At 36.2% G+C, this 24,033-nt stretch overlaps 2 protein-coding genes across 2 annotated transcripts; one reads left to right on the top strand and one right to left on the bottom strand.

The window, feature by feature from the left end:
* Nucleotides 1-269: 269 nt before the first annotated feature.
* LOC126380484 (phosphoglycerate kinase) lies at nt 270-15,055 on the bottom strand. The gene is made up of 10 exons (XM_050029930.1): nt 14,886-15,055; nt 14,592-14,795; nt 13,845-14,071; nt 13,055-13,172; nt 6,123-6,261; nt 3,841-3,975; nt 3,325-3,446; nt 2,369-2,469; nt 1,908-2,006; nt 270-379 (listed from the first exon to the last, which is right to left on the bottom strand). Exons 1-10 carry the CDS (start codon nt 14,945-14,947, stop codon nt 339-341), a joined length of 1,248 nt encoding a protein of 415 aa, XP_049885887.1. The 5' UTR covers nt 14,948-15,055; the 3' UTR covers nt 270-338.
* A 449-nt stretch (nt 15,056-15,504) lies between these two features.
* LOC126380618 (WD repeat-containing protein 5) lies at nt 15,505-22,831 on the top strand. The gene is made up of 8 exons (XM_050030154.1): nt 15,505-15,857; nt 15,983-16,079; nt 17,323-17,468; nt 19,042-19,186; nt 19,837-19,939; nt 20,432-20,663; nt 21,741-21,941; nt 22,543-22,831. The coding sequence occupies exons 1-7, from the start codon at nt 15,729-15,731 to the stop codon at nt 21,927-21,929; spliced, it is 1,041 nt and encodes a 346-aa protein (XP_049886111.1). The 5' UTR covers nt 15,505-15,728; the 3' UTR covers nt 21,930-21,941; nt 22,543-22,831.
* Nucleotides 22,832-24,033: the final 1,202 nt, after the last annotated feature.

Below are 24,033 nucleotides of genomic sequence, written 5' to 3'. Positions count from 1 at the left end.
TTAACAGAGTTCGAGAGATTACGAAGCTAAAGAAGATGATAACTCACTATCAATATCAAAGATTGCCCAAGAAATATAATATGCCTAAATAAGTTTAAAGGTTACAATTACAAATACTACAATAACATTATTCAATATTTATTACAACATTCGATTTAATGACACAACTTTCTAGATACTTACTGGATAATCTCACTTACACTTACTTTTCAAACATAATAAATGATAACAATTACAATATTATTATTATAAATAATAAAAACGTGTAACTATGGCATAATACATAGAACTCACAAACTACTTATTAATTATAATTTGTATTTATTTTGTATAATTATTTATGCGTCGGAGAGAGCGGCAACGCCCGGAAGAACTTTACCTGAAAATAAATATATTTAAAACACGTAAATACAATATACTATCTACTTAGGATACTACTATTTATAGTACAGTGTAGTCTAGTTTAGTTTAATACTACTCATAATATATGATATATAAATAAATTATGATACTATATTAGTACTTAACTGTAGCTACAATTACTTACTTACTACTATCAAAAAGAGAAGTGAAGAGGTAATTACACAAGATAACAATTTCGTCAATGGAGTCCTTTAACACGTTCAACGCCACACAGAAAAAAAAATAAAAAAATGTTGATTGTTTCATTCAAGCAAACGGGGACATGGGTGAACCAAACTGTACTGATGGGTCAGTGGGGGACCCGTGAACCAAAAGAGGGTTTCGATTTAAACACGATTTACAGGCCACAATGCAGTGATTTCACGTCAAACTGTTAGAAGACATTTAGATGAATGGGTATTCTCTCTTGGCCCACCTGTGGGCCGTGTGGCATTGAACGTGTTAAAGGGCAGGTCAAGGCGCATTTAATTTGTTTTATTTCCTCTTCATCTTCATAATCTATCTACTTCTTTTCTTCTATAGTATATGTAGTAGTTTAGTGTATTATTATTACGTGGTTTATGCAGATTATCGTATAGTCCGTTCAAGAATGATCTTCATAAAAGGTAAACAAATATGGCTGCCGATATTTTTTATCTGTGTCAAACTGCAAACTAGTGAAGTGCTGAATTGATTTTAGCTCAAGTTATTTTATCAAAGTGAACTGACTCTCTTGGGTTGTTTGAATATTTTGTATGATAATATTAAAATATATATTGTATGTTTCTTTGTGGTTACACTAACTCACTTTGAAAGTATTTTTTTCTGCGCATTTCGGCTTATTAAGTACAGTACACTCACTTAAGTTATTCACGGAACTGACTCGTTTTCCTGACCTGAATGAAATGTCTCATCACTAATCGTCAAATTGACAGCTAGCCACAGATTAACAAGAATTTATGATGTCAACTTTTTTGTGTGAGGTTTTGTTTGATTTTTGTTTTTACATGAAAAAATGTGTTTTTAATAATTATTTTACGTTAATTTCACATTGAGCTAAGAAATCATACATCTATTGAGTGCTACGGATGTTATTAGAAGAATACTTTGCGTAGTTTAGGTGAAATTCGAACATTCTTTGTAGAAACAGGTTTGTTTACCTTTTATGAAGATCATTTTTGAACGGACTATAAGTGTAGGTATCTATCTTTGTATTTTATTTTTATATAATGTACAAGTATTCCTATGCTGCACTATCCCGCTACGTTATATAATGGAAGACATTGCTACTTGGCAATAAGGCCGCATATTGTACTCTTTCTATTTCTCTTTTGTTTTGTATTTTGTATATCCGTTATATTCCGTTATATATTCAGTAGTAATTCCGTGTTTTGATGATTAGTAACAGATTTGACTAGTTGCAAACTAGCCTATTCGCGCCCCGCGCGGCTAAGTTGCGTGCCGCGAGGGCTGGTCTGTTATAAGGATTACGATAATTAACTTACCCTCAAGCAGCTCGAGGGAGGCGCCGCCGCCTGTGGACACGTGAGACACCTTGTCCTCGGTGCCCCACTTGGCGCAGCAGGTGGCCGTGTCGCCGCCACCTGTTCAATATTGTTTATATTTATTGGCTTTAAATGTACGCAAGAAAAAATAGTTATGTAAAATTTTACCATTCAAAGTGTAAAGAACTATGTTACTAATTGAATAATTTAAATATTCTAAATTTTGAGTTTGAGGTCTATACAAAAAATCGTTTACTACTAAAGTCAATTCAATTCTTGTACTAACAAAGTCTCATGGCAGGCAGTTAAAAGAACAATGAAATTTCCACAGACGTCTCTGCTTTCCCTGGTGGAAAATCATCATCATCATCATCATTAGCCTTATACGTCTGTTTCAGACGCTTTATGATGATGATTTGGAAAATAGGCGTGAGCTAATTTATGTGTGTAATTTATCTTACCAATGATGGTGACAGCCCCAGCGGCGGTGGCCTTCACGACTCCGTCCATGAGCGCGCGGGTTCCGCCCGCGAACTTCTCGAACTCAAACACACCAGCAGGCCTGATTGACAAATATAACATTATTACAATAGTTCGGTCACGAGAACTTCTATGTATACACTTTGAAACCATGTCACATTAACTTTTTTGACAAATTAAACCATAAGTCTCATTAGACGTCAAATATGATAGTGCGACAGGGTTCTAAAGTGGGTACATGATATTGCTCATGACTGTATCTATAACTTTATTTATCGGTCTAAGGGTGGTATTAATAAACTAATCTCAGCTGAGACTGCTTCCAAGGTCATGCTCAAGTCCCAGTTTTTATATAAGAACTGTCACATTGACAAGATCTTGAGAGCAGTCTCAAAGCTGAGATTAGTTTATTAATACCACCCTATGTAATGTTAGTAAAGTTTATTAGAGCTCAATATTCTATGTAGATGGCGAAGGTGTATGAATGACGATACATAGATCGAAAGAATTTCGTATGGACAGAGGGACCCGGTGGTGTAATAGTTAACACGTTCGTCCCGGCTTGACACGAGCTGCGGGTTCAAGTCCCGTCCAAGTCAGATTTTTTTTTTTCGATTTAAATTTTCCCTTTTAGAGTTTCCTTAAACACGGCTGAGAGCTATAAAACAAAAATCGGTATAACTTTACTTAATTCTCGGCATGTCATTGAGCAAGCTAAAGAGGCTACGAAAGATCGCGAGGAGTGGAAATCTGTTATTCGAGACCTACATTCCAACAGGGGATGAAAGGATTAGAAGAAGAAGAGATAACTTTATTTCTAGCACTTCTTTCATTTTTTTATTACAAATGTATCTTAGTGTCACGGGCTCCACCACTAAATTCGACTTTGCGAATTTGAATTTACGTTTGAATCACAAATAATTAATACAGTACTAACCCGTTCCATACAATGACTTTGGCCCTGGCAATGGGGTCCGCAAACAGCTCCCTGGACTTGGGGCCGACGTCGAGACCCATCCAGCCTTCAGGAATGCCACTCTCCACGTCAGCAGTACCAACCTAGAGGAAGTATAATTTATTAATTTTGCGACGGGAAATTCCACTTGATATTAACTCAGAATCACGGTCTGAGTCATTCCCCTCAGTATTCGTTACGATGTAACTAAATTCCTGTATTAAGCATTCTATGCCTTGTGGGCGTGCAAAAATATCAGTTTATAAGGAATGGCATCAATGGGTTAAAATTATAAAATATATTTTTTGTCGCGGTCATACTATACAAGGTGTTAGTGACACCTAGTGGTACAGAGGGGTATGATTCAGCTCATGATCCTGAGTTAAATAATATCAAGCGGAATCATCTCCCATAGTATTCGTTACGATGTAAATTACACCCTGTGTACTTTAATATTTAGCAATTAAAACAGTGTAAGGTATAATTGTAATAACTTACCTGTGCGTTTTCGTCGAACTTGTCGGCAGTGACGAAGTCCACGGGCAGGTGGACCTTGACATTGTTCTTGGCAGCCTTCTCCATCAGTTTTGTCACGATCTTCGCGCCCTCCGCGTCGTACAATGAGTTGCCGATCTTAAACGGAATGTTAAATTCATAGCAACATTTTCCTAGCCTAAAGTATTTTACACCCTGGCCTGGCCTAGCAGAACGATGCCTAAGACAAAGATGGTTGGAAAGAGAAGGGGGATGCCTTTGCAGATAGAAAAAAGGTGTTTTAATACACTTCTCATCAAAAAAATCGAAACACTTCCGTTTTCATTGTTTCTGTCCGAATTTAACACAAAAAAGAATTCATACGATGAAAAAAAATACATAAATGTATAGCTGGCAGTTTGGCCATTACAGTAATAAGCGAAAATTCAAAATTCAAAATTAGAATTTCATTTGTTTATCTTATAAACGAAATGAATCACTGTTTTGAGACAAATGTGTGTTTAGGGTTGGAGTACATTTAGCGTTTAAAAACTAAAAATTGGCGCCTATCCTTAAACTTTTTGTTTTTTATTTCAATACTGTGACTTTGGGACGTCTGAAAAAAGGTTTTTTTTCTAAAACGTATGGATACTTCGCCCACAGAAGCCGCCCAAGTTGTGGCATTGCTGGATTCTGGCCTTAGTCAGCGTGTTGTGGCTGCAAGACTGCATCTAAGCCTGTCATCTGTTCATAGAGTCTATAAACGTTATCGGGAGACTGGTTTGTTCACGCGCCGTTCAGGATCTGGCAGGAATCGGGTCACTTCTGAGCGAGATGATCGATTTATTGTAACAACTTCTTTAAGAAATCGACGCCTTAACGCTTTTCAACTGCAGCAGCGGCTTCGTGTTGTACGAAGGGTGGCTGTAAGTGACTCTACAATTAGAAGAAGGTTGAAGGATCGTGGACTGGTACCGCATAAGCCAGCAAATCGGCCGAAATTAACTGCAGACCATCGAAGAGCGCGCCTTAACTTTGCACGTGAGCACCTAAATTGGTCATACCTACAGTGGAGCAAAGTTCTCTTTTCTGATGAGTGTAAAATTATGCTGTATGGTAACGACGGAAGGAACAAGGTCTACAGAAGAGACGGAGAACGCTATGCACAATGCTGCATTGAAGAAAAGGTCAGCTATGGTGGCGGTTCGTGGACGGTTTGGGGAGGAATCAGCGCCGACGGTAAGACAGAGCTTGCTTTCGTGTCTGGGCCACGTCTGCCTGCACTAAACTGTCATCGGTACGTCGAAGAGTGTCTCGAGCCTCATGTGATGCCCTATGCACATTTTATTGGCAACGGCTTCATATTCATGCACGACAATGCTAGGGCTCACACCGCGGGCGTCGTACGAGATTATCTTAACGAAGTCGATATCTCTATTATGGAATGGCTAGCAAGAAGCCCGGACATGAATCCCATTGAACATCTGTGGGATGAATTAAAGAGACGAATTCGAGCAAGAGATCCTGCCCCAGAAACACTTAGCCAGCTGCAAGATGCAATCCAAGAGGAATGGGACAATATACCACAGCATGTGATCGTGACTCTCATCCGATCGATGAAGAACCGTATGGAAGCAGTAATTAGAGCTCGGGGAGGGAATACAAGTTATTAAATAAACGTTTTTTAGCTTTTTTTTCATTTACGTGTGTTGTTTTATCCATTTCCTTTATACTCCATACGGAATAAAAATGACTCATTTAACAAAATACGAAACCTATGAAAAATTCATTTAAATTTAGAACATTAACATTAAGATTTGATAAGCTCATATTACTCACTATTAAACGACATTTAACATTTATTCCTAAATGTACACATTTTTCTGATAATCCTGACAAAACGTAAACTTGCAAGGTGTTTCGATTTTTTTGATGAGAAGTGTATAACCGAAATAGACTTCTTTGTTGTATGGCAAGTAAAGGTGGGTTTATAAGTATACTTTATTGCACTTAACAACTAGTTACATCACAAACAAGAAATGGACGTTTACAAGGGTGGACTTATCTCTAAGACTTATCTTTATATCAGTGCTCTTGAACTTTTATTTATTCTTTTTTTATTATATATATATTTTTTTATATTATCTTCGTTTTAGGACGTTGGTGCTCACTAAGACGGGATTTTGATAAATTCAGCCCCTAAGGGGCAAAGAGGGATAGCAAAGTTTGTATGAATATTGGTTTCACGCGAGTGAAGTCTCGGATAACAGCTAGTAAAGAATAATAGACAGTTTTGTTATACTTACAGCCATTCCCTTGGTTTCCTTGAGGAAGGTGTAGGCCATGCCGCCGCCGATGATCATTTCATTCACCTTGTCAAGCAGGTTCTCAATGAGGAGGATTTTGTCTGCCACCTTGGCGCCGCCCAGGATGGCGAGGAAGGGCCTATGATGAATTGATGACAATACATCTTAGAATAGTAGTCATACGTTAATGGTCTCCATAGTCGAGTGTAGAAGATTTTGGCGACAACTTATCGCGTGTGACGCGACAAACAAACCTATAGAATTGGTTTGTTTCATTAATACATCGCAAAGACATACATATACAACATACATTGAGACTGAAATAGTTTTAAGCTCGCCAAACTGAAAAACATATTTATTTATTTAAAACCACAGTGTATTTTTAAATCGATAATTAAAAATATCTTGGTTCGCTCGAAATAAAATTGACGGGATAAGTGGGAAAAATAATAAGATATCACTTTCCCAAACATTCTTATTTCAAACTCTACCCGCCATTTTCCAATTTGCCGAAATGTAAAAAATCAATCAGAATCAGAATCATTTATTCAACGTAATTATCATGGATAAACTTGTTGAAGGTCAATGTAACATTTTTGAATTTACGTCATTTCGCAAGGTGTTATGGCTGAGGAGAAGAAATGACAAGAAACTGCAACAGCAACACATCTTTTAAATCAATGAGGGTACATTACAAGTTATTTAATAACTAGAGGAACACATTCAGGTGATTCGTTTTCCATACAAAAGTTGATGCAGTGCTACAGGAAAACGGATAGAGGAATATTGTTATAAAACCGATAAATAGTAATATTTTGGTGTATTATTTTCGCAAACTAACAAAAATTTAGGGTCCGAATACGAGAAGTACCATATTTCAGACCCTCAATTTTGATCAATTCTACATTTGTAGTGGTGCAGATTACAGTGTATTTGCTGAGCGTGTAGAGGTGTCAATGTTAGTTTGTGTGCGTGATAGTTTTTTTTTCTCTAAAGGCTTTGACTACTTGACAAGTGTAATAGAATGTCAGTGACAATTTATAAAGAGATTTTGTATGAAGAGAATAAATATAAATAAAAAACTAAAAATACTACAATCTGAGAAAAGGAATATTGGAAAAATATTTCTGTTTTAACGCATATTATTTAAACATTTTTAAATAATGGGTAAGTACCGTGTTTTAAAAGAGGACATATATTATAATAAAAAATCAATACATAAAATGAAATGGCTGTATGGGCATAGTTCCCTTTGCCTTACCCTTCGGGGAAAACCAAATAAAAAAAAAGTTGTTGCATTTGCCGGCCTAAATAGTAGTCATTTTTAATTAATTGTTTTTCCATCCAACATACAGATTTATTTATATTATCTTAGCCGCGGAGTTTTTGGTGGAAACGGGAACGGGAAGGTTGATTTCTTCGTTGAATAAACTAAATAATCAATACGAAGTGGTGTTTTGTGGTTAATGATCACATTAAGTTAGTCGGAAAACATTCCCGATAGTATTATTAAATCGGAATATTCAATAAACAAAGTGTACCTATCTATTTTCGCTTTGCGCCAACAAGCCGCTTACTTCGTTTGGGGTTCGGAGTAGGAGTCTGCTCCGAGGGTGGGGGCTTAGGTTTCATCATTTCATTAATCATCATCAAGAAAAAAAACACAAGACATGGCTGTATAGGCATAGTTCTCTTTGCCTTGCCCTTTGGGAAAAAAATAAGATAAATTTTGAAATTCTTATGTATAATAAACAAACATCACAGACATCATGACAGATCCAAAACTAACGAAAATCTTTTTTCTTTTTTCTATTTGACTTATTTATGAATTTTAATCAAGAAAACGTGATAATAAGTTCGACAGCAACCAGTTCAGGTCCCTGAAACAGCCCATTTCAGGCCGCGTATATATGGAAATACTACTTCAATACGTCCCAGCCTCGTCCTTTTTTAACGTCCTCGTTAAAAAAAGACGTCCTAACCTGAACTAACTAACCTAACAATAAACACCACGCGTAAATATAAGTCCAGAAATGCGCTGCAAGTCGTCTGGACTGGGCGAGAAAACAACATAGAATTCGATTAGCTGCTAAGTGTCCCGCATGCTATCACCAGCTGTCACTGACATGCGTATGAAGTCCCGCGGATTTTATTGGAACTAAATGACAAGTCATAATAATTATATGCGGATACTGCGACATCAGCGCCGTGCTTGCGGGACGTCCTGAAGCGCTATTACATCTTTCAAACGCGATGCGACAAAGTTTGAACCGACGCAATTTAGGAAAAATCTACCTTATTATTACTGTACTGTGATCGTTATTTGTAAAATCATACAATACATATACACAATTCTTTATACACAATATAATTATTATGACATATTGTGGACTTTTCGGTAGACCTACAAAAAAGGAACAATTCAACCATACGTTGTTTTGTTATATCTCAATGGGCTCAGGCAGTGTTTACGCCGAAAGCTCCAAGTCGGCTATATTTGTAACGATAATTATGTTTGACATTCATCATCATTTTTTGAACCATTTTATAAAAAAAAAAAAAAAATACCTGTATAAATTATATACCCTAAAGGACGCCCATGAATCACTCTACTCATTGGTGAAAACCGTATGAAAATCCGTTCAGTAGTTTTTTAGTTAGCCGCATGTTCACTGATGCGATTAATGCCTGTTAGAATTTTACAAAATAAAAAATACGGAAATTACGGAAGGTACTTTAGTGCAAAGTACATTATTGTATAATTATAATATTATTGGTAAAAGTGATACTTTTTGAAAATTCCGTAACAAATAGACGGGTTCGCCAAATTCAATTGTAAAAAAAAATACAAAAAGTAAAAACAATTAAAACATGCACTTGGGTTTGAACCGTGAAACTTAAGAATGGCGGCGACTGCTTTACCAAATGCGCCATTTAGAAGTTAGAAGTAGACTTCAAATTATGCATCTCTTTTAATAGCTAACCTAGTTCGCATGTGTGTGTGACAGCTTCGTGTTTGTACACAAATTGAAATGACACCAACTTTTGATGCAATGTTTCAATATGATATCTGCAGTAAATACTTCAAAATTGTAGCTTAACTTAAAGATAATGTATGTAAGATTTCGCCACCTAACATTTCACTGGGTCAGAACTCAACACTAAACGAATAAATGGAAAAAAATACGAAAACTGCAGAAGTAACGCCATCTGCTGACGCAGCGTTACCTAGCTGACTGAAACGTATCACCTTCAATACCAGACATTTTTATCATTTAGGTAATCATTAATCTTATAATAGGCTTTTTTACATAAAGTAAGTTTCACGTGAGCTTTAAATTTGTTCTCTGACAAATTTAAAATATTATCTGGTATTTTATTGTAAAAACGTATACATAACCCCAAGAAAGATGAATTTAATTTACTTAAGGTGATACGTTTCAGTCAGCTAGGTAACGCTGCGTCAGCAGATGGCGTTACTTCTGCAGTTTTCGTATTTTTTTCCATTTATTCGTTTAGTGTTGAGTTCTGACCCAGTGAAATGTTAGGTGGCGAAATCTTACATACATTATCTTTAAGTTAAGCTACAATTTTGAAGTATTTACTGCAGATATCATATTGAAACATTGCATCAAAAGTTGGTGTCATTTCAATTTGTGTACAAACACGAAGCTGTCACACACACATGCGAACTAGGTTAGCTATTAAAAGAGATGCATAATTTGAAGTCTACTTCTAACTTCTAAATGGCGCATTTGGTAAAGCAGTCGCCGCCATTCTTAAGTTTCACGGTTCAAACCCAAGTGCATGTTTTAATTGTTTTTACTTTTTGTATTTTTTTTTACAATTGAATTTGGCGAACCCGTCTATTTGTTACGGAATTTTCAAAAAGTATCACTTTTACCAATAATATTATAATTATACAATAATGTACTTTGCACTAAAGTACCTTCCGTAATTTCCGTATTTTTTATTTTGTAAAATTCTAACAGGCATTAATCGCATCAGTGAACATGCGGCTAACTAAAAAACTACTGAACGGATTTTCATACGGTTTTCACCAATGAGTAGAGTGATTCATGGGCGTCCTTTAGGGTATATAATTTATACAGGTATTTTTTTTTTTTTTTTATAAAATGGTTCAAAAAATGATGATGAATGTCAAACATAATTATCGTTACAAATATAGCCGACTTGGAGCTTTCGGCGTAAACACTGCCTGAGCCCATTGAGATATAACAAAACAACGTATGGTTGAATTGTTCCTTTTTTGTAGGTCTACCGAAAAGTCCACAATATGTCATAATAATTATATTGTGTATAAAGAATTGTGTATATGTATTGTATGATTTTACAAATAACGATCACAGTACAGTAATAATAAGGTAGATTTTTCCTAAATTGCGTCGGTTCAAACTTTGTCGCATCGCGTTTGAAAGATGTAATAGCGCTTCAGGACGTCCCGCAAGCACGGCGCTGATGTCGCAGTATCCGCATATAATTATTATGACTTGTCATTTAGTTCCAATAAAATCCGCGGGACTTCATACGCATGTCAGTGACAGCTGGTGATAGCATGCGGGACACTTAGCAGCTAATCGAATTCTATGTTGTTTTCTCGCCCAGTCCAGACGACTTGCAGCGCATTTCTGGACTTATATTTACGCGTGGTGTTTATTGTTAGGTTAGTTAGTTCAGGTTAGGACGTCTTTTTTTAACGAGGACGTTAAAAAAGGACGAGGCTGGGACGTATTGAAGTAGTATTTCCATATATACGCGGCCTGAAATGGGCTGTTTCAGGGACCTGAACTGGTTGCTGTCGAACTTATTATCACGTTTTCTTGATTAAAATTCATAAATAAGTCAAATAGAAAAAAGATTTTCGTTAGTTTTGGATCTGTCATGATGTCTGTGATGTTTGTTTATTATACATAAGAATTTCAAAATTTATCTTATTTTTTTCCCAAAGGGCAAGGCAAAGAGAACTATGCCTATACAGCCATGTCTTGTGTTTTTTTTCTTGATGATGATTAATGAAATGATGAAACCTAAGCCCCCACCCTCGGAGCAGACTCCTACTCCGAACCCCAAACGAAGTAAGCGGCTTGTTGGCGCAAAGCGAAAATAGATAGGTACACTTTGTTTATTGAATATTCCGATTTAATAATACTATCGGGAATGTTTTCCGACTAACTTAATGTGATCATTAACCACAAAACACCACTTCGTATTGATTATTTAGTTTATTCAACGAAGAAATCAACCTTCCCGTTCCCGTTTCCACCAAAAACTCCGCGGCTAAGATAATATAAATAAATCTGTATGTTGGATGGAAAAACAATTAATTAAAAATGACTACTATTTAGGCCGGCAAATGCAACAACTTTTTTTTTATTTGGTTTTCCCCGAAGGGTAAGGCAAAGGGAACTATGCCCATACAGCCATTTCATTTTATGTATTGATTTTTTATTATAATATATGTCCTCTTTTAAAACACGGTACTTACCCATTATTTAAAAATGTTTAAATAATATGCGTTAAAACAGAAATATTTTTCCAATATTCCTTTTCTCAGATTGTAGTATTTTTAGTTTTTTATTTATATTTATTCTCTTCATACAAAATCTCTTTATAAATTGTCACTGACATTCTATTACACTTGTCAAGTAGTCAAAGCCTTTAGAGAAAAAAAAACTATCACGCACACAAACTAACATTGACACCTCTACACGCTCAGCAAATACACTGTAATCTGCACCACTACAAATGTAGAATTGATCAAAATTGAGGGTCTGAAATATGGTACTTCTCGTATTCGGACCCTAAATTTTTGTTAGTTTGCGAAAATAATACACCAAAATATTACTATTTATCGGTTTTATAACAATATTCCTCTATCCGTTTTCCTGTAGCACTGCATCAACTTTTGTATGGAAAACGAATCACCTTAATCTAGAATTTTGAACAACAATTTTATTTTTATTCCTTGTATTGTAAGTATGTATGTGTATATATGTGTATGCCTTTCACAGTTTCTCGGAAGGAGAGATACATTTTTACGCACATACATAATGTTTTCATAAATATATTGACTTGCGACCGTCAGTATATTTATTTCTTTAAACAGCTCCCTTAAAGAGTCCCGACAACGCAGATTATAAATAGCGCGAACTGCCCTTTTTTGAATAATGAAAATAGTTTCTACATCAGCGGCTCGACCCCACAATAAAATACCGTAAAACATTATGCTGTGGAAGTAGCTGAAGTAGACAAGTCTAGCAGTGGGTACATCTGTGAGTTGTCGGATTCTTCTGACGGCATATGCTGCTGAACTTAGCTTGCCCGCTAGTGATACAATATGTGGGCCCCATTGAAGTTTTGAATCTACAGTAATTCCTAAGAAAACGGTGTGTTCAACAAAATCTAGTTTCTCGTCGTTAATTTTAATGTTATTATTTACTTTCTTTACGTTTGGTAGAACAAATTTAATACACTTCGTTTTCTTAGCATTTAGAACTAGATTATTTACTGTAAACCAGCTTAGAACCTGCGACACAGCAATTTAAGGCAAAACCCAAAGGCAACCTGTTTAAAATTTAACTTTATACGCATTTATGTAATATATAAAGAAAATAATTCCCTGTACTTAATGGTGACTTGAATTGGTATTTACAATGCAATTCAAATTCAAAAGTACCTTTATTCAGTAGGCAACATAGTTACATTTAGAATTGACATTTTTGACATAAGGAATGTCTCATGAATCCACCTAAAACTACTGCAGCTTCTCACAACCTAAATAGCTGTGGGGAAAAGAAGCTGCAAGAATAACCTCCCCCTCGATGTTCTTTGTTTTTAAAAAGCATAAAATATTATTATACAATTTATTAATTTGGCTGACTAATATTAGTTAATCCCATGCAATGACTGACCTTTCTGGCTCATGCAGAGCCTTGGCAAAGTACTGGAGTTCCTTCTTGAGCAGGAACCCGCTGGCTCTCTGCTCAAATCCTTCTCCCATCATGGAACTGTGAGCTCTGTGGGCTGTGCCTGTATGATGGAGTAAAAGCTATTAGTATTATAGTTGTGCTAGGGTTTTATGAGGAAAGTATAGTAATGAACTGCATAACGTAACATAAAGCACAAATAGCCTATGTCTCACTGCTGGGCACAGGCCTCCCTCAATCAACTGGAGGGGAACTGCATAGAATTATAATTCTTTTTTTTTAATTTGTTTACCCCCTTGGGGAAAGTCAAAGGCAAAGCTTTGCAGCCATTATTATAATTCTTGTTTAATATTATCCATGTTGACAGTTGCAGACTAATTGCACACTATGTGCAGTTTTGCAGACAAACACATCAATTTCATAACAAAACTTTTCATCCTAGTTTTTGAGCATTCATGGTCTACATAGTAGTAGAGGTAGACCAATATTTCAGTCAGTTAGGGTCCACAACAGTAAGTTTCGATATATCTTTAAAAAGTGCAAAAAAATACGCAAACTAACATTGACCCCCCTGACTCCAATATTTAGCAAGTTCTTTCACCTAAGGTTGCCAGGGAATAATTACTATTTAGCAGTAAGGCTGCATTTGTAATAGTTTTTTTTTAAATGTTGTGTTTATGTGCAATAAATTGTTTTATATTGTATTGACAACTTAGTAAAATAACGCAGTTGAAGTCACAATGTCTTGAATAACATAGGTAATCAACATTCATACCAAAAGCATCATTAATGTAGACATCTCCCAATTTCCTGAGGCTCGCTCTGAATGCTTTGACCTTCTCAGGATCAGCTTTGACTTTAGCACCGCTAGCATCTACACCCTTGCCCTCCTCTTCAACATGGAATCGCAGGTTCTCGAGAAGAATGACGGAGCCCACTGGGGGATCGGCACATGCAGCTTCTACCTCAGCACCAACACAGTCAGGAAGGAATGCAATGTCTCTGTAGTACAAAGAGGTTTAGATTAACAGTTAATAATTGTAAATAATTTGTGTTATTTTTTTATTCTTGTTAGTACTAGTTTGAGTAGTATATTTCTTCACTGTAACTCTTTTGTTTATGGTGTAAATAATTTATAAAATTAAATTGGAATAATAAGTTATTGTAAATTTCATTTGATCATTTTTAGTCGTGAAATACATAAAGTAATGTTGCCTAAACTTATCCAGACTCCCACTAAAAGTCTGAGTTTGATTATTAAATTGGTTCCACCCACTTACATAAATCTTCCAATTAGAATCACATAGGAGCTTCCCAAGATCTTGACCAACTTTCAGGTCTGACACCGGAAAAAATAAAAAACCTAGTTTATGCCTGTGTACAATATCGATTATAGTAAAAAAGCCGGCTTGTCATACAAATGTCCGTTTTAACCTTCAAATGTGTGATAACTTTTGTATTATCTCATATGTAAGGAAAAAAAATAAGTACCTGTATATCTTTAGCATATTAAATTGATTACCTGTTTAGAAGCTTTTTCAGCTCTTCAGCAACCGGCTTCAGGGTGTATTTGAGGTTGGCCTGGCCGTCTGGTCTCCCCAAGTGTGACATAAGAACCACCGACTTAGCACCTTTATCCAGGGCATATTTGACAGAGTCTAAGGCTGCGACAATACGCTGGTTGTTGGTAATAACGCCTTCTTTAAGGGGAACATTGAAATCCACTCTGAAAGAACCCAAATAGATCACAATAATCTTTAAAATATGACTTACATGAAAAGTAACTTTCCAACACTTTTAAAAAAGTTTTACGTACCTCATCAACACCCGCTTGCCTGCTAAGTTAAGAGCATCAATACTAAGCTTATTTAGAGCCATTTTGAGATAAGAATTTAATTTAATTCACGTTAAATTGCACAAAATAGCGAAAAGGAACAATTTCAATTACAAAATTGTCAAATTCAACCTTGAAGTGTCAAAAGGGTCAAATATTCTTGCCAGTGTAAAAAAATCAAACAAACTCAAAAAACTGAATCAATCAGTGAATTGAACCAATCCCTTCGGACTAAATTATTTTATTTATCCAAAGAAGGCCCAAGTTATTACAAAGAGAAAAGAATAGTACTGAAAATTAGTACTAAAATAGTGTAAAGTATTTTATTACACCATAAACAAAACAGTTACAAAACAAAAATATTTGAAAATAATGAAACAAAACAAAAATAAAATTCAAATAAAACTAAAACAAATAAACAGAACTCAAAATAAAATAAATTATGTACAATTAACACTTTAAATTAACTATACACTACACACACTATTATTATTTTTTTGACTAGTTCCGAATCAGTTCTCTTTAATGTCGCATCTCTAAGGGGAAACATAGAGTATAGACGCTGGTGGGAGGACCGTGGGAGGGATTTTAGCATACGTCATGTTGGCAGCATTGCTCTCTCTACGCGAAATATGCACGCATTGGGACGCCCGGAATTAGAATGTTCTTTGAAAATCTACGTTAAAATATATGAAAACTCGCGAATTAGTGAAGATTTACGTGTTTATCCGTGTCCAAAGTATTGTTTGAATTGTGGTTTAGTGTGTGTTAGTGATTGCGTTGGCTGACGAACAAAGAAAAGCGTAGTGCGTCGAAGATTGAAACATGGTGCCGCTAGGACCGGGCCCAGGCCATCCTGCCGCACACCAAACGCACGGTGGGCCATCTACCAATCTTGCCGGCCCAAATTCGCTATCACAGAGCACACCTCAGTCGAACAAGTCATCAGTAGCGGTAAGTTATGGCATATGGCGCGTATTTCACGTCTTTGCGTCAGTATGCGCCGCACATGTTTATGTAACTTCAAGTTCTAAGTCGCGCACGTGTGATTTGCCGCTAAATTCGTTATCGGTTTTCAGAAGCCGAACTACACCCTAAAATTCACCCTTGCGGGCCACACCAAAGCTGTATCGTCAGTGAAATTCAGTCCTAATGGAGAATGGCTGGCTAGTTCTTGTAAGTATATGTGACATTACATTGTAAATAGTTCGGTAAAAATAGTTTGGCCTGAATGTGCAGTTTGCTAGAACAGTCTACAAGTAGATTATCAGGTAGCCGGAGTTCTAGATGACTGTCTTCATAGTGGCCTTGACTAGTGGCGGAAGTTTTTTGCCTCGTTTATACTTTATTTTGTTTCTATGCAAACAGTAAACTTTTGTCATATGACAGTTGCTTGGGCTGACCCAATTCTTGTGCAATTTTAATAGACCACAGATTAAAATAATCTGTATCAACTATCACTCTCTTGCATCCTGGTACTTAGGCCAGCATGTGTAAATTTTTTCATGGCTTTTTTGCAATCATAGTTTTTTGTTTAACTGACTCATACGTAGTAAGTGTATGTACCTACTTGTTGGACATTAGTTAATTATGGCTACTTAGCTTATGATAATTTATACTTAAACATTCATATGACCCTGTAGGCAGATAAGTTAAATGGTCAGCACACTGAGTTTTTGGGTCATTCTCACTGCATACCTACCAATACCAACCTACCTACATGAATAATGTAATAGTTACACAATGTGTAGATTATTTAACATGTACAGTTACTGCCTATTTCATTCTTGACAATTCACAGTAGTTCTGTAATTGGGATTTGACCAAGAGTTCACATGTGAAAGATGTGTACTTGTTTACTGATTTTCAATTTCACAAGTTACCTAGTATAAATAAAAAAATAAACAAATAAATAAATAGTAAAATGAACAAATCAAAATTACAAGTTACTATTGTACTGGCATTAACCAGTACTATTGTACCTATAGATATCTTGCATAAATATCTATAATCATTTGAGTAATAAAAATAAAGAAAGTGATAAATATTTGTATATAATGGTATCAATAGCATTGTAGAGTTGAAAAATGTACCAAAAGTGTGATTTAAGTAGGTAGGTACTTAAATCATACTTTTGGTACATGTAAACTTTTTCAAATTACTTAATGTTATGTATAGACATCACATCAAATTATACATTGTTATTATGTGCTTTAATTATCACATCAAATTGTTCCTTGCATCCATAGAATTTATTAACTTCCAAAAATATTAACTAATATAAATGTATCTTATATATTTATTAACTTCCAAAAATATTAACTAATATAAATGTATCTTATATAAATGCAGGTGCATTTAGTGATAAATTAACATATCCATAAATATATTGTTATTAATTTAAATTGTATGATTCCAGCTGCGGACAAACTTATTAAAGTGTGGGGTGCATACGATGGCAAATTTGAGAAGACTATAGCCGGACACAAGATGGGCATCAGTGACGTGGCGTGGTCCTCTGATAGCAGGTTGATAGTCAGTGCTAGTGATGATAAGACCTTGAAGGTTGGTATAGAAAACATAACTTATTTAAGTTGCACTCTTACATACATACATAAACTCACGCCTATTTCCCACTGAGAGACACTATGGAATTCCATTTGCTTCAATCCTGACATACTTCTCTTGCTTCATCCAAATTCATTAGTTGTTTCATACACAATTTGACCTTCAACAAGTTTATCCATGATAATTACGTTGAATAAATGGTTCTGATTTCTGATTTTGCATGCTGGTTCAGAGTCGATTGTACTGAACCTTTTCTGAGGACATCTCCAATTTAGTCCATGTATCCTTCAATGGTCCTTCTTTGGTCAATAGTCCTTCTAGGTCTTTCTCTGCCAGCTCTACCAACACCCTTCGCTTTATATACTGCTTTCGTAATCCTATTATCCTTCATCAGCTCTATGTGTCCAAACCAACTTAACATAATCATCAATCATCATGATCATGTCATAATCTTACATTTACTTTTCTAACTTTCTCACGGTAATTGACCTCTTATCACTTACAACATAGGTGTCTTAATAGATAAGTCTGTTTATCTTGTCAGTGAACTGATAAAGTTTATAGAATCTCACATAGCTTCCTCATGAATTAAATGAGGTAAAAAAATCTTTATCTATAAAATCTTAGTCCTGTATTGTTTATACAATTATTATTTTTTTATTATAAATGTTAGCTATAGAGGGAGTCCACCAAGGTCTGTAGTTATTCCCAGAAATCAAAATTATAATGATTGTTGTGTAATAGGCTTGAGTTCATCTATGTACGTATATATTATGTATATGTCTAACACAATACCATAAATTTCCAGTACCTACAAAAGCAGCTTTTTCTTTCTCTAGCGACATAATCAATTTGCAACTTGTGTACTTTGCCCACTAGATTTGTAGAGATAACATTTTTAGCGAATGGTTACTTATTATATAAATACAACATAAGTAAATATGATAGTTCGAGGGTTCTAGAGTGGGTATATGATATTGCTCATGACTGTACCAATTTAAGACTAATTTGCTGAAAAAAGAAATAAAAATAAAAATGTATTTCCAATACTAGTTATACAGGGTGTGAAATTAGACATCAAATTCACCCTCTTTCGGGACTGCACTTCATCGTGGGACACACTGTATAACGGTTGTCCTTTACACTAGTCGTTCATTTACAACACAAGGCAGAGACTATAGGTTGAGTAAAGCTGTTGTCGTTCGACTTACTGCCCTGTTGAAGGACTAGATGCGTAGATTATGCAACCAGTGTCCACTCACATATTCGTAGAATGGTACTATTGCACGACGCTATAACTATTGCACCATGTTTTACAACATTGCCATAGAATAAAGAATAATAAGTATATATAGAATGGACACTCCGTCCCGCACCAATTCGTATTGTTGTCGAGCCAGGTTTACCTCACCCCCTCTGGGTTTTACTTTAGTCTAAATGGCTGTAAGTCGTTAAGGATTAAGGGAGCACGGGCTGCCTGTCTCGGTCGCATTTTCGCGGTAAGGTGGCACGTGGTTATAATGAGATTTCACGTTGCGTAACATTACTAAAATCATCTCTTTATTTTCAGGTGTGGGAATTGAGCTCGGGCAAATGCTTAAAGACACTGAAAGGACACAGCAATTACGTGTTCTGCTGTAACTTCAACCCTCAAAGTAATCTTATCGTCTCCGGCAGCTTTGATGAGAGTGTCCGAATATGGGATGTAAGGACAGGTGAGAGCTTGCTTTTATTTTACTCTAGGCGTAGAATAAAGAATAATACAACGTATAGAGCGATAACTCTTTGCACTAATGCGTATCGGGCGTCGACCTCTGCCGAAGAGCTATTCCGTATTGCACATGTTCCATGAGCTAATTGCGAACCTCAAGTAATGGGGAGGCACGACAAGAAGAACTCGATTTCCCCCCTCTAGGTCTTACTTTAGTCTTAAAAGGTCGTAAGCACCCAAAGACCTACTCCTTGGGAGAGTGCGCGTACTAAAACTCGTTCGCACTTGCGCGTTACGTGACACACGGTGAGAATTTTCATTTCATTTTAATGAGATTTTTGTACAGTGTCAAGCTCTAGTTTTCGATTTACTAAGTGCCAATTTTCACCCAAATCAATCAACCGCATTAGGTGAAGACAACAAACAGACAGACGTGGTCACTTTCTCCATTAATATTATTATTGTAGGCCATTTTTTTTGTATGACATACCCAGCAGGCAGAGTAGAAAGGTTTGTTGTGCATGTATAGTTCTATTAGATATGCATTGTTCCTTTAAATTGTTGGTAAGAATCTCAGTTGCTTAAAAAATATCATCCATTAATTTTTTATATTTTTTCGTGGCATAACAATAAAATTCCGTTATTGTTTAACAGGTAAATGTTTGAAGACGTTACCAGCACATTCAGATCCAGTTTCAGCAGTACATTTCAATAGAGATGGGAGTCTTATTGTATCTTCAAGTTACGATGGTTTATGGTAAGTTATATATTTATATAATACAAATATTAAAATGCTTGTTTACAATAAAATTCTATTTAAATTTAGATGGTTCTAGGCACTGGCGCGTATTTATGACTATTCTAAACTCTAAAATATTCAGTGGACAGTTATAAAACGAAAAAGAACTGTTGAGTTGTCTCAATGTATCTCTACTATTACTTTTATCATCTTTTCCTATCCAAATAAAACAAAATTACTAATCTATCCTTTAGAGCTTTGTGAGATGCGGATACTTAATTCGTCATACCTCTAACTACCCCAATTGGTAATATAGTTGTGAATTTAACATAACATAAGATCACGATTATATCCCAATTGGGGTAGTCATAGGTACACCAATTGTAAGATGAACTAAGTACCCGCACCTCACTGAGCTTTCTGTTAGACCAACGTGATAGGTTGGTGAGCCGTATCGCCGTTTATAATAAGCTATAGTTGTGAGCTTATGTTGTGATGTTTCCTTCACAGTCGAATCTGGGACACAGCATCAGGGCAGTGCCTAAAGACTCTGATCGACGACGACAACCCTCCGGTTTCCTTCGTAAAGTTCTCTCCCAACGGCAAGTACATCCTCGCTGCTACCCTGGACAACACGCTCAAACTGTGGGACTACAGCCGTGGAAAGTGCCTCAAGACATACACGGGACACAAGAATGAAAAGTACTGCATCTTCGCCAACTTCAGTGTTACTGGTGGAAAGGTTAGCGTCAATCAATCAATATCATTTATTGCACATAAACATACACGGCTAGTTCTGTAGTAGCTCTTGCTTTTTTATATAAGTTAATCTTTTCTTCTTCTATCGTGTGAATTGTGAGATGGATTACCAACCTCATCAACCAAAAAAGGAAGATAAGGAAGGAGAATAACTTCTGAAGTTTTTCTTTGTTACTTTGTGTCCTTTTGAAGACCATGAACAGGTCTGTTTGTTCACTTCATCAGCAAATATGTTACGAATGCTGTATCTTAAATTCTCCCCAACTATCTGATGAAATGAAAGTTTGAAGTAATTAAGAAGTTGGTTGTTTGGGTAGCAACAAGAGAAGTGTAGGTTAGTCTTAACCACAGCTAAAACAGTACAAGTATAATAGTATAACAAAGGGATGTAATACTTTCATGAACACTGACCACAGGCCTTTCATTCATAGTGGTATGACATATGGAATCGGGCACAACTACAGAAAACGCGTCCGTGCAAATGTTTACAAGTATCTGATAGCAAATCTGACAGAGTAAAATACTGATTATCTTTTTGGACACATTTCCGTACGAATTACTACAGGGCATGCATATTTACCCGTAAAGGAACAATACTATCTTTTAAACTATTATGGCACACTTAGTTCTGGTTGGACGTCACGAACCAGTCTTCGTACAGTATACGCATGAGTGTGAAAACGCAAAAGGTCGGTCGAAAGCGCGACCTTATTCTTCAAAATCATCATCACCAGCCCATTAACGTCCCCACTGCTGGGGCACGGGCCTGCCCTATGGATGGATAGGGAGATCGGGCCTTAAACCACCACGCGGGCCCAGTGCGGATTGGTGGTTATTAACGACTACTAGTGCAGCCGGGACCAACGGCTTAACGTGCTTTCCGAAGCACGGAGGAGTTCGAGATGAAAACTTTTTTTTTTGTGGTCACCCATCCTATGACCGGCCTTTGCGAAAGTTGCTTAACTTCAACAATCGCAGACCGAGCGCGTTTACCGCTGCGCCACCGAGCTCCTCATTCTTCAAATTCTTCAAAATACTTAAGCATATTTTTCTTCCACAGTGGATAGTATCCGGGTCTGAAGACAACCTGGTGTACATCTGGAACTTGCAGTCAAAGGAGATTGTACAGAGGCTGTCCGGCCACACTGACACGGTGCTCTGCACGGCGTGCCACCCCACCGAGAACATCATTGCGTCTGCTGCACTTGAAAATGATAAGACTATCAAGCTTTGGAAGAGCGATACTTAAAGAATTATAGTGGTGAGTAGATTTGTCTGTTTCTTTGGAAATATAGGGTTGTTTCAAGCCTGCAATAGGACAAGTTGCATTTGTTGCTTTAAAAGGTTATGGAGTAGACAAGTAAAATTATTTTGTTTATTTTTATTGCCATGAGAACAGGATAGATACTTTTTTATTCATTCATTCTTTTTTATCTTGACTTTAAAATTAAATTGATCAACTCTTGAAATTACTTGTGCTGTACAAATTCTATCTATCTACACTGTTAATACATTGCGTCGACTGCAACACCAGCCAATATAGGATGTGTTTTTCCGTATCGCGTTTCTCGAGAATGTGGGTTTTCTCACAATGTTTTCCATCACCGCTGGGCACGAAAACAAATTCTAAAGGCACAGTGAAATTCAAGCGTTTCTCTGGGATACCGCGCTCTCGTCATAAAAATGTAATATATAAACATTACAAGTCGATCTTGTGCTATTGCTCTGTATTGCCGATTAGTCTTCAAATTAGCCGCATTGCTTATTTATAGATTTATCAAGGGCCGCGACATAAAGCGGCTAATTTGAAGGCACCCTTAAGTTTTTAATATGTGCACTGAAGTTGATCTCGTTTGTTCCAGGCTAGCAAACAGCCGCGGGTGGCCTGGCTTCATATTGCAAGCGGACGCCTCTGTGAATATATACATAAGATACCATAGTAAGGTACCTTAGTGCTGACTTTGTTTTATCTAATAGCTCGAAACGTGTGCATTTTCGGTTGTTATAAGATATACATATTTTTGTATCTGACATGCTAATGAGAGGTATGAAATGTTCTAGCGATTACGTTTTAGTTAAGATTGAGTTATTAAGGATTTTGCTTAAGAATAACTTGTTGGATCCGATTAAAAATTTAGTAGTTGTACTAAATTGTGTTTTATTCACCTGAGTAAATGATATCCCTGACACCAGGGTTGCTATGGTTGGTGATCTACCTCACAGCCCACACAATAGAAGAATACCTAAAAGAAGAAATACTGAAATTGAGGACTAAATCTTACCCATATAAAAGGATAGTAGGTATTTTATGTCTATAAGTTAAAATCGTGCGTGTAAATTATTTATAAAAACAGTGTAGAAACGTTACCATCAAAGAAACATTTTTGGTACCTACCTCAAGCTTATTCTAAAATAAATTACGCACGACTAGGGAATTCCCGCTTAAAAACCTTAATATAAAGGGGGATATCCCGGTGAAGCTTGATTGAAAATACATTTTACTCTGATTTTTCCAATAAACATTACAAATAACTAAGGTATTTTCAGACCAAAATAGAAGCTTGCGCTTGTGAATGAAATCTTGCCGTACTCCTTGGGGAGTAGGACAATAATGACGCCAATATTATACGGAGTCCATTACCGCAGTAAAGTGAAGAAATCAGGTCACCCTCCCAGAGGACTCGGGTACCCTGGTACACCGTAAATAACATAATCTGGTTTTGTAATAAGTTTTCTGGTACCCTAAGTAATTATTTAATTTCAGAAATGATTAACGCTTTCGCAAATCAGACAAGAAAATGAAAAATGACCCACGTAAAGCTATCTCTTGGGGTAAGTAGAATTTGACTCGATTATTCTAATCTTATTCAGACTTATTTGGTTATGGCCTGTTAAATTATATAGTACGAAGAGTATATGGTCGGTCTATCTCAAATACTGGTCGGTTAGTAACGCGGGCCTATGGCGGACTGGAGTTTAGAAAAGGTAACGTTGTTTTCTGCTTAGTAGATTATAGTGAGCGCCTTCTTTCTCTTGTCTCGCTTATATTGTGGAGTTGGCTGGACTTTAGAAAACCGTAAGTCAATATCATTCGCGCGAATATCGTAGAATCTTTTGTCTTTTTGCGTAAATACCTATATCAAGTTAGAACTTTATATAAGTAGGTAAGTTGGCGACGTACATAACTTTTTTGGACATTATTTTGCTCTAAATCTGGATGGTGCTCTCTTGAGATTCAGCCCCATACGTTAATTTTCCATGAATTTATGTCAATAAAATGGGACTGTTAACTCTCTCAACCCAACATATACGAAGTGATTTTCCGTAGGTAGATAGATGCTCTTTGTCAAACT

Source organism: Pectinophora gossypiella, chromosome 3 (genome assembly GCF_024362695.1).
Source record: "Pectinophora gossypiella chromosome 3, ilPecGoss1.1, whole genome shotgun sequence".
NCBI classification, from domain to species: Eukaryota; Metazoa; Arthropoda; class Insecta; order Lepidoptera; family Gelechiidae; genus Pectinophora; species Pectinophora gossypiella.
This window is presented reverse-complemented; position numbering and strand designations above follow the sequence as displayed.

What these genes read in the sequence shown, in the direction of transcription:
- LOC126380484 (XM_050029930.1), bottom strand. Translation starts at nt 14,947, where the DNA reads ATGGCTCTAAATAAGCTTAGTATTGATGCTCTTAACTTAGCAGGCAAG. An exon ending in AGGAAACCAAGGGAATGGCT is followed by an intron (nt 3,976 to 6,122) that starts GTAAGTATAACA and finishes ATTCCGTTTAAG; the next exon opens with ATCGGCAACTCATTGTACGA. An exon ending in CTCCCTCGAGCTGCTTGAGG is followed by an intron (nt 380 to 1,907) that starts GTAAGTTAATTA and finishes ATTTATTTTCAG; the next exon opens with GTAAAGTTCTTCCGGGCGTT.
- LOC126380618 (XM_050030154.1), top strand. Translation starts at nt 15,729, where the DNA reads ATGGTGCCGCTAGGACCGGGCCCAGGCCATCCTGCCGCACACCAAACG. An exon ending in GTGATGATAAGACCTTGAAG is followed by an intron (nt 17,469 to 19,041) that starts GTTGGTATAGAA and finishes CTTTATTTTCAG; the next exon opens with GTGTGGGAATTGAGCTCGGG. An exon ending in TCAGTGTTACTGGTGGAAAG is followed by an intron (nt 20,664 to 21,740) that starts GTTAGCGTCAAT and finishes TTTCTTCCACAG; the next exon opens with TGGATAGTATCCGGGTCTGA.